The sequence below is a fragment of the Heterodontus francisci genome, chromosome 9 (genome assembly GCF_036365525.1).
Source record: "Heterodontus francisci isolate sHetFra1 chromosome 9, sHetFra1.hap1, whole genome shotgun sequence".
NCBI classification, from domain to species: Eukaryota; Metazoa; Chordata; class Chondrichthyes; order Heterodontiformes; family Heterodontidae; genus Heterodontus; species Heterodontus francisci.
In genome coordinates, this window is record NC_090379.1 from 118,385,169 (window position 1) to 118,395,573 (window position 10,405).

The window sequence follows — 10,405 nt, forward strand, 5'->3', positions numbered from 1 at the left end:
TTCACACCTATCATTGTGGCATTGGCTTCAGAGTTGGTCTGTCTGAAAAAGTCTTGTTTAGTTCAATTCCTGCAGATAGGAGTTGTGAACATGGAATGGGCTGTTTTTCCATTTTAATGTGTTTTCCCCAAAGTTAATTCAGGCGTGGGTAATGGGTTTCGTCTTCAACAGACAATCATGTTTATTGAAAGGACAGGAGGGGGTCACCTGACCTCTATTTTGTCTGTGGCACAAATTTGTCCATTTTTTGTCGTTCAGTTCAACAGTTGACTTTTATTTAATAATTCCTCCAGTTCATTTCATATTTCATTGCTGTTCCCTTCGTGAGCGTGACAATATGAACATAGCAAAAGCAAGCAAAGCATTTTTGGATACTTCAGACAGCTACAAAAATAATTAACAAGGCCAATGGAATCTTTATCTCAAGAGGGCTGGAATACAAAAGGATGGAAGTGATGTTACAGGGAATTCTGGTTCGACCCCATCTGGAGAATCTGGGTTCAGTTCTGGGTTCTGCACCTCAGGAAGGATGAACTGGTCTCGGTGCAGTGCCGATTCACCATTATGTTACTGAGGCTAAAAGGACAGAATTAAGAGGACTTGGACTAGAAGATTAATGGTTAACCTAAGCATTCAATAGGGTAGATAGAGAGAAATTATTTTCTCTTGTGGGGGAGCCCAGAGCAAGGAGAAGAAACCTTAAAATAAGGTCATCACACGCAGTGTATTGGAAATCTGGAACTCTCTCCTCCAAAAAGCTGTTGAGGCTGGGGGCCATTTGAAAATGTCAAAACTGAGATAGATAGATTTTGTTGGTTAAGGGTATCACAGGTTACAAATCCAAAGCTGATGGATGGAGTTAAGATACAGATCAGCCGAAACCTAACTGAATGGCAGAGCAGGCTCAAGGGGCTGAATGGCCTCCGCCTGTTCCTGTGAAACAGACTCGAGGGGCTGAATGGCCTCCTCCTGTTGCTGTGTAACAGGCTGGAGGGGCTAAATGTCCTTCTATTGCTATGCTTTTTCTTATGTTCCTACTTTGGCCAGTGGAGGTACGTGGCTGTTATTAGTGCTTGGTCCAAGTGGAAAAAGTACCATGGAATTGGTCATTACATCTACGCCAATAGAAGCTTTTCAGAAAGGGCTACAAGACAAAGAAAAAGGGTATGATATAGAAAGCCTCCTGAGAGAAGGCAGGACACTTGAGGCTATTGCCACCAGTAGGCAGTGTACACAGCACATGAACAACAACCATAAGAGAGGTAACCAGATCACCTCAGCAAGGCAGGATATATAGCAAGCCGATGAAAGGGTTAAATATTGGCCAGGATAGAGCGGAGAACTCCCCTGCTCTTCTTCAAAAGATCATTCACATCCGGCTGAGAGGGCAGACAAGGCCTCAGTTTAATGTCTCATCTGAATTCGAGACTCCCTCAGTACTATACTGGGTGTGACAGCCTCGATTTTTGTGCTCAAGTCTCTGGAGTGGGACTTGACTCAGCGGCCAGGACTCGGGACAAAAATGAAAGTCAGAGCTTGTATTCTTTAAAAAAAAAAGGCAGAGTTGGGCTGTGTTGAGAACTGACTCATAGGGTCTTAATGTTTGAAGATGCTGTTGGTAAATTGCTCAGTCCCTCTTCCAGCAAAACAGACAATCCGTGCATCACAATGGAAGCAAGCAGACATTGCTGACTCTCTTTCACATGCTAACTGCTGCAAATTGACTGCCTTCCTCTTTCTGTACATGTGGAAAGGTATTTGGAGTGTGAGCAAACTGAAGACAGAGTTTAATCTGGTAAAGAACTTCCAACATTCGAGTGGCTTCCGATCTGTTACCCTGCACAAATGATTTCCTTCCTCTCATGCACCAGTGTCTGGGCAGTGTTTGCACTTTGCAACCTGACTTGCACCGATTGCAGGTTCCGTGTGCAGTGGGAATCGGCCCATTCTCCGTGCGCAAAGCTCCTCCTGCGGAAATATATAAATTGACTTGTGATAGCGAGCGCTGGAGAGTGAGCGAGAGAGGTGCAAGCAGGACTGAGCACGAATTTCAGGCATTAGGACAAGTGAATCCAGGACCAAACATGCCCAAGTGTCCCAAGTGTTCCCGAGAGGTGTACTTTGGTGAGGAATCTGGCTTTCAGCAGAGAACTGCAGTTTAAACAGATCATTTACTTCCTAAAACTTTTGTAATTGAGATAATTTCTCTGCTTAACTCACAGGTGCTGTTCCATCTCTCCTGTGACACTTGCCCATTGCTCTGATCGCTGTTTAAATCATACAGAAAGTATAATTGTCCTGTTACAGAGTTCCTTCCCATAGGCAGTACTGATTGCTGATTTTAAAATGCCACAGTCTTTTTTAGTTAACTGTTACTTGTAGTTTGAAGGGGCGTGGGAGGGTGATTCGTGTTACCTTTCTGGATGTTCGACTGTTTTTTCAATCTTAATATGTCTTTAGAATCTTAGAAAAGGAATTGATCAAATCTCGTAAACGGTTTGTTTTCAGGGCGTGGCACTTGGCTTCCTCTCTCAGACTGAATGTGAGAGCTGGGGCTTTTTCATTTCGAGCTGCAGATTGTTCTCATACCCCACTGTTTGTAAGCCAGTGACTTAAAGCAGGCGTTCAGAAAGTTCGGCACAGGGCGGGCGTCTCACTCACAATATTTATGTGTCGATGACCCGGGTGGTATGTGAAGGAAACAGGCTTTATTGATGAGAGATTAAAAACAAGAAATGCTGGAAATGCTCAGCAGGTCTGGCAGCATCTGTGGGGAGAGAAGCAGAGTTAACGTTTCAGCTTAGTGACCCTTCATCAGATTATAATTTATTAATTATTTTTGCTGGAATTTGAGCTGATTATAATTATCATTATTTATTAATTATTTATATTATACTAATTATAATTATCAGCTCAAATTCCAGCAAGTTATTCTAGCCGAGAGGTGCAGGACAATGTCGAACAATGCACGCTGTGAGATGTCCTCCAGAAAAACCTGAGGTAACATGTACTGTATTATAATTTACAGTATTAATTAATATGCAATTATAAATAACTATTATGAACATTATTACCCATTAGAATTGTGAGCTGATAATTATATTATGATCACTATTACCCAGTTGCTGGAATTGTCAGCTGATAATGGTGCAGCAAGGGCAATGGGGCATCTGGGACCTTAATTTAAAAAAAGGGACGAACAGTCTATCTCCGTATCTACTGAGAGTTAAGGATTGAGAAAGAAACTGAGGAATAATGGTGAAGAAGGGTGAATTAGAGTGAAATCAGGCATGGAAAGGAAAAGTAAGAATATGAAATTTGCTATGTACACAAATGAGACCAAGTTTGAATTATTTCCTTTCTGGACTGGAATGCTTGGTTGACATTGCAATAACAATGGTCATGTTGTTAAAAGGGTACTTGCACTGTTAAGTATGAGCCCTGCCTTCCCACGGCCAGTTCAATGGGCAATTGCAGTACGAACCCAGCAAGTTTTTCAAAGAAGTGCAGAGGTTGAAAGCGAGCTGCCATTTGTGCAAAGCAAATTATGGAGATTTTGTAACTTGAAGGCATCAGTTTATCCTCTGAACTGGCTGCATTGCCCATTAATAACACACGTGTGTCGTTACCACACTGTCTATTCGAATAGGATTTAGCTCATTATCTCTTCGACAGGGGCGTCAGAAATGGTTCTCCTTTGGATTACAGTCTTTGAGAAAGTAAGATGCTAATAAACTGAGTGGATGGATCTTTGTGCTCAACTAATTCTGGCCTTTTGAGCATTCCCAATTTTAATCACTCCACCATTGGTGGCCATACCTTCAGCTGCCAAGACCCGAAGCTCTGGAATTCGATCCCTACACCTCTTCTCCCCTCTACCTCTCTTTCCTCCTTTTTAAGACACTCTTTAAAATTGGCCTCTTTGACCACGCTTTTGTATCTCCTCATTTGGCTTGGCATCAAATTTTGCTTTATCATTGTGCTTTGAAGTTCCTTGGGCCATTTTATTGTTAAAAGTGCGATGTAAATACCACTTCTTCTTGTTACTCTGCATTCAGTGTTAGAGAGGAATCAAGGCTATAAATCTCTCTTGGGCAGAGTGTAAAATGGGTTCACAATTACTGATTTTCTGCTAGTGACCAAAGACAACAGTCCCCAATTATTCTATTGGAGAAGGGACTAAATTGAGATATATATATATATATATGAGAGACAGACAGAGAGAATTACTTTGAAACTAAGGCAGCGTTATGCCATTCTCAGAGCATAGGCATTGTCTGGTAGTAGGATTGGGTTCTTTGCGATGCCTGCTGCAGTGGAATAGTCTTCCAATACACTCGAAAGACCAGAAATGAGGTGTGGTACTTGGAATGAGTGAGAAGGCAATGCAATAAAGAAGGAGGGGAAGAAACATTCCAAACACATGGTTGGGAATTTTGCTGAGATATGTCAGCTATTTTGGGCCATTGGCTAGGCAGGAACAGTGGTGTCGAAGTATTTTGACTTAGAAACAATAGACTTTTCCAATAGCAGTAGTTTTGGCGGGAGGGAGGGGGTTGGTGGAATGAGGTTGGAAAGTAACAACCCAGTTTTGCTGGGGCTCCTTGAGACCACACTCAGTCAAATGCTGCCTTGATGTCAAGGGCAGTCACTCTCACCCCACCTCAGGAGTTCAGCTCTTTTGTCCAGGTTTGAACCAAGTCTGTAATGAGGTCAGGAGATGAGTGTCCCTGGCAGAACCCAAACTGAGTGTCAGTGAGCAGATTATTGCTGAGTATTTGCCACTTGATTGCACTGTTGACGACCCCTTCCATCACTTTATTGATGCTCAAGAGTAGACTGATGGGGCAGTAATTGGCCGGGTTGGACTTGTCCTGCTTTTTATGGACAGGACATACCTGGGCAATTTTCCACATAGTCAGGTAGATGCCAGTGTTGTCGCTGTACTGGAACAGCTTGGCCAGGGGCGCAGCAAGTTCAGGAGCACAAGTCTTCAGTACTATTTCCGAAATGTTGTCAGGGCCCATAGTCTTTGCAGTATCCAGTACCATCAGCCATTTCTAGATTTTATTTTCCAAAATATACTTTATTCATAAAAATCTGTAAAAGTTACATTCCCAAACAGTTTAAAACAGCATGAAGTCAAAAAATACAAACAATGCAAAAGTGATCCGTTTCCTTCTATACAATTATGAGTTGCCTCACAACCCTTCCATTTCATTGTCATGCCATATACATTTTTACATTTACAGCACACAAAATTTTCCCGATACAGTTCGAGGGGTTTCCGCTGAATCCAGCCCCTCAGTTCAGCTTGGTGGGGGGACCTTACACTGTGGTCTTTCCCCATTGAGCCTTTGCTGTGGCTGCCCCAAGATTTAGTGCGTCCCTCAGCACGTAGTCCTGGACCTTGGTATGTGCCAGTCTGCAACATTGAGTCATGGACAACTCTTTGCGCTGGAAGACCAGCAGGTTTCGGGCAGACCAAAGGGCGTCTTTCACCGAATTGATAGTCCTCCAGCAGCAGTTGATGTTTGTCTCGGTGTGCGTCCCTGGGAACAGCCCGTAGAGCGCAGACTCCTGTGTTACAGAGCTAGGCTTGGGATGAACCTCGACAAAAACCACTGCATCTCTTTCCACACCTGCTTTGCAAAGACACATTCCAGGAGGAGGTGGGCAACCGTCTCTTCCCAACCACAGCCACCGCGGGGGCATTGTGCAGAGGGGGCGAGACTTCGGGCGTGCATGAAGGATCTGACGGGGAGGGCCCTTCTCACCACCAGCCAAGCTACGTCTTGGTGCTTGTTTGAAAGTTCTGGTGATGAGGCATTCCGCCAAATGACTTTGGCGGTCTGCTCGGGGAACCATCCGACAGGATCCCCCGTCTCCTTTTCCCGTAGGGCCTTGAGGACATTCCGTGAAGACCACTGCCTGATGGACCGGTGGTCAAAGGTGTTTTCCCACAGAAACTGCTCCACGAAGGATAGGTGGTACGGCACGGTCCAACTGCATGGAGCGTTCCGCGGCAATGTGACCAGGCCCATCCTTCGCAACACCGGGGACAGATAGAACCTCAGCACGTAGTGACACTTGGAGTTTGCGTACTGGAGATCTACACACAGCTTGATGCAGCCGCACACGAAGGTGGTCATCAGGATGAGGGCCACGTTGGGTACATTTTTCGCGCCCTTGTCCAGAGATTTGAACATTGTGTCCCTCCGGACCCGGTCCATTTTAGATCCCCAGATGAAGCGGAAAATGGCTCGGGTGACTGCCACAGCGCAGGAGTGGGGTATGGGCCAGACCTGCGCCACGTACAGCAACAACGTGAGCGCCTCGCACCTGATGACCAGGTTCTTACCCACAATGGAGAGAGATCGCTGCCCCCACATGCCCAACTTTTGTTGTACCTTGGCTACTCGCTCCTCCCAGGTTTTGGTGCATGCCCCGGCCCTTCCGAACCATATCCCCAGCACCTTCAGGTCATCTGACCTGACGGTGAAGGGGAAAAAGGATCGGTCAGCCCAGTTCCCAAAGAACATGGCCTCACTCTTGCCGTAGTTAACTTTGGCTCCCGAGGCCAGTTCGAACTGGTCGCAGATGCTCATCAGTCTGCGCACGGACAGCGGATCCGAGCAGAAGACGGCGACGTCATCCATGTACAGGGAGGTTTTAACCTGAGTGCCTCCGCTGCCTGGGATTGTCACCCCTCTTATGCTCGCATCCTTCCTAATAGACTCAGCAAAGGGTTCAATACAGCAAACAAACAAGACCGGGGAGAGAGGACAGCCCTGTCTGACTCCAGATTTGATCGGGAAATTTTCTGATTCCCACCCATTGATTGAGACTGCGCTACTGATGTTTGTGTAGAGCAGTAGGGTCCAATTGCAGATTCCCTCCACAAACCCCATTTTGGAAAGCACGTCCATCATGTAGGTGTGCGATATCCTGTCAAAAGCCTTCTCCTGGTCAAGGCTGATGAGGCAGGTGTCCACCCTCCTGTCCCGTACATAGGCGATATCACGTGGAGTCAATCGAATTGGCTGAAGACTGGTATCTGTGATGCTGGGGACCTCAGGAAGAGGCCAAGATGCATCATCCATTTGGCACTTCTGGCTGAAGGTAGTTGCAAATGCTTCAGCCTTATCTTTTGCACTGATGTGCTGGGCTCCCCCAATGTTGAAAATGGTGATATTTGTGGAACCTCCTCCTCCTCCTGTTAGTTGCTTAATTTTCCACCACCATTCAAGACTGGGTGTGGCGGGACTTAGATCTGATCTCCATAACGGAGAGTAAAAGTGGGCGGAGTGTAAAAGCTGCTTTGCAGCCGACCCTGTGAGTTACTGATTGGCAGTTTAGGATGGAATGGCCTTCACTGTTAATTCTGATCCTTCCCATTTCCTCACACCAAGTGTGTGAAATGGTGAAAATGGTCCTTGACATCTCCTCACACAAAGATCATTTAGATTTGTTCTTCTCGAAGACTGAGACCCTCTCAAAGCAAACAGAACCATCCAAACACTCCTCAAAGACTGTGACTGTTGGTGATAATCATGTGGGTAATATTTTAAAATTTGTTGCGAGCGGCTGTTGTTAATCTTGTTGTAAAGGAGTATGTTTGGAACATTGGATTCTTTCCAGCTGAAAAGGTGACGGCCCTGGGAAAGGATTGGCACAAAAGCTGCTTGAAGTGTGAAAAATGCCAGAAAACCTTGACACTTGGCTCCTTCTCTGTCGTAAGCTGTCTCTTAATTTGTCTTCTCTCCCCAAAATTATACCAGTTTTGCTTTCTTCCTTCTTTAAAACGAGATGGTCACTTTATGTCTTCTTGTTGCAGCATGAAGAAAAGCCTTACTGTAATAATCCATGTTATGGTGCTCTGTTTGGGCCAAAAGGTGAGACATCTATTTCACACATTTAAATGGAGCGAGATGGAACTGTGATTTTTGGTCAATTCTGACCTTATCTGCGGACACTCTGCTTGCACCTGTTGCTGACAGCATCTTTCCTCTCTTACAGGGTTTGGCCGTGGTGGTAATGAAAGCCACAAGTACACCTAAAGCTAAGGTAGGTGGTGTTGTGGCGTTACTCTGCGTTACATTGCAACTTACTCTGAGTTCCAGCATTTAATGACCCCTCTGGGTGTGCATCACAAACCATACTTTTACAATGGACATCTGAATAATGTTGTTGAACAAACTACAGTGTATCTACATACTGTACTGTAAGGAAATGCTAAACTATTACAACCACCTGTAAACTAATATAATGCTGGAAAGGATTACACTTTAGGAAGGATGTCAAGGCCTCAGAGAGGATGCAGAGGAGATTTACTAGAATGGTACTGGGGTGAGAGATTTCAGTTATGTGGAGAGACTGGAGAAACTAGGATTGTTCTCCTCAGAGCAGAAAAGGCTGAAGGGATATTTAATAAATGTGCTCAAAATCCTGAATGTTTTTGATAGAGATCAGGAGGGGTGATCCCTGGCCTTGGGGGCTTCTATCTGCAGTTTCCAGTAGCAGGAAGGTTGGTAACCAGAGAACACAGATTTAAGGTGATTGGTAAAAGAACCAGAGGGGTTCATGTGCATCGATCTTTGAAGGTGGCAGGACATGTTGAGAGAGTAATTAGCAAAGCATATAGATCTTGGGCTTCATAACTAGAGGTGTTGAGTACAAAAGCAGGGAAGTTATGCTGAACCGATGTAAAGATTTTACATAAAAGCAGAGACTGCCGGAAATACTCAGCAGGTCTGGCAGTATCTGTGGAGAGAGAAGCAAAGTTAACGTTTCAAATCTGTGACCTTTGTCTGTGTAAAGCACCTGTTAGGTCACAACTGGATCCAGTCCTGGTCACCACACTTTAGGAAGGATGTGAGGGTCCTTGAGAGGGTGCAGAGGAGATTTACCAGAATGGTTCCAGAGCTGAGGGGTTTTAGTTACAAGGTTAGGATGGAGAAGCTGGGGTTGTTCTCCTTGGAGCAAAGGAGATTGAGGAGAGATTTGATCGAGGTGTCCAAGACTCTGACAGGTTTAGATAAGGTAGACAAAGAAAAGCTGTTGCCATTAGCCAATGGTACAAGGACTAGGGGGCACAGGTTGAAGGTTTTGGGTAAGACATGGAGGAGTTTGTGAGGAAGAACTTTTTTTATGCGAGTGAGTAGATGGAATTAAGATAAAGATCAGCCATGATTTAATTGAATAGTGGAACAGGCTCGAGGGGCTGAAATAAAAACAAGAAATGCTGGAACCACTCAGTAGGTCTGGCAGCATCTGTGGAAAGATAAGCAGAGTTAACGTTTCGGGTCAGTGACCCTTCATCAGAACGGATGAGGGGCTCGAGGGGCTGAATGCCTCTTTTTGTTCCTACATTTCTATGTAATGCAATATTAATTTATGCTGATAGATTAATGATGTATAAAAGAGACATTAATGAGTGGGCCCTGCCTGCATTAATAAACCTACCCATCACCAAAGGTTCATTCACTGACGTCCCACAATACCTAGAGAAGTGGCCGATATGTCCAGTGTTCCTTCGATAAGTTGCAGAGAGCAGATGACGATCCATCGACTATTAACCAAGGTCTTCTCCTTTCCAGGGTCTGAGTTTACACTGACTGGCAACAAGAGGTTGAAGAGGCCACCAGATTGGACAGAGGAAACTGAATGACCATCCCAATATCAATGTGTCCTGGTACCCGGCATTGTGCACTGTGTACACTGGTGTACAATCCTGTCTTCTCACAATCCACTTCAGGGTTTGATGATGTTTGTACAGAGTGAACAACCTGCCCCATTATTCACAAATTCCTTAAGAGTTTGAAACAGGTACTGATGAAGACATGAGGGCTGAATTTCCATGTAGAGGTGGGAGGGAGGGAGGGGCAGGGTTAATGGCGGCATTATGGAGGAAAATTCACCTCCCCCGAACTTCAGGAGTTAACTCTGCACATTCTGATTGGCTGTAACACTGTAACCTCGAGCTGATGAAAGCACTTGTTCCAAAGTCAGGCTGTAATCTCTTTGTCATTTCTTTTCATGCAAACAATAAATGATGCAAATTATAGCAGATTAAACTCTTGTTGGTGCGTCATTTTGTTCAGCAGCTGCTGACAGACAGTGTTATAAATCCTGTCACCACTTTGTGAAATATGCTTTGTCACATCAATGCCTACATTAAGAGTGTCTGTCTGTCATTCGGGTTACACGATGTCCCTGTCACTAACATTTCTGGGCCAGAGCTATTTACTTATGTTGGCTAAAGTTTCCAGAAACTCTGGGTGAGTATAAAAAGAAAGACTAGTATTTCTATAGTGTCTGTCACAAAGGTCACAACCATTGAAGTACTTTTGAAGTGTAGTCACTGTTGTAATGTAGGAAGCACAGCAACCAATTTGGGCACAGC

General features: G+C 44.8%; 1 protein-coding gene across 1 annotated transcript; it reads left to right on the forward strand.

Moving 5' to 3' along the window:
- Positions 1 to 1,938: 1,938 nt before the first annotated feature.
- On the forward strand, positions 1,939 to 10,076 carry LOC137374018 (cysteine-rich protein 1-like). The gene is made up of 5 exons (XM_068039788.1): positions 1,939 to 2,124; positions 7,642 to 7,736; positions 7,838 to 7,895; positions 8,020 to 8,067; positions 9,600 to 10,076. Exons 1-4 carry the CDS (start codon positions 2,085 to 2,087, stop codon positions 8,058 to 8,060), a joined length of 234 nt encoding a protein of 77 aa, XP_067895889.1. The 5' UTR covers positions 1,939 to 2,084; the 3' UTR covers positions 8,061 to 8,067; positions 9,600 to 10,076.
- The last annotated feature ends 329 nt before the right edge of the window (positions 10,077 to 10,405 follow it).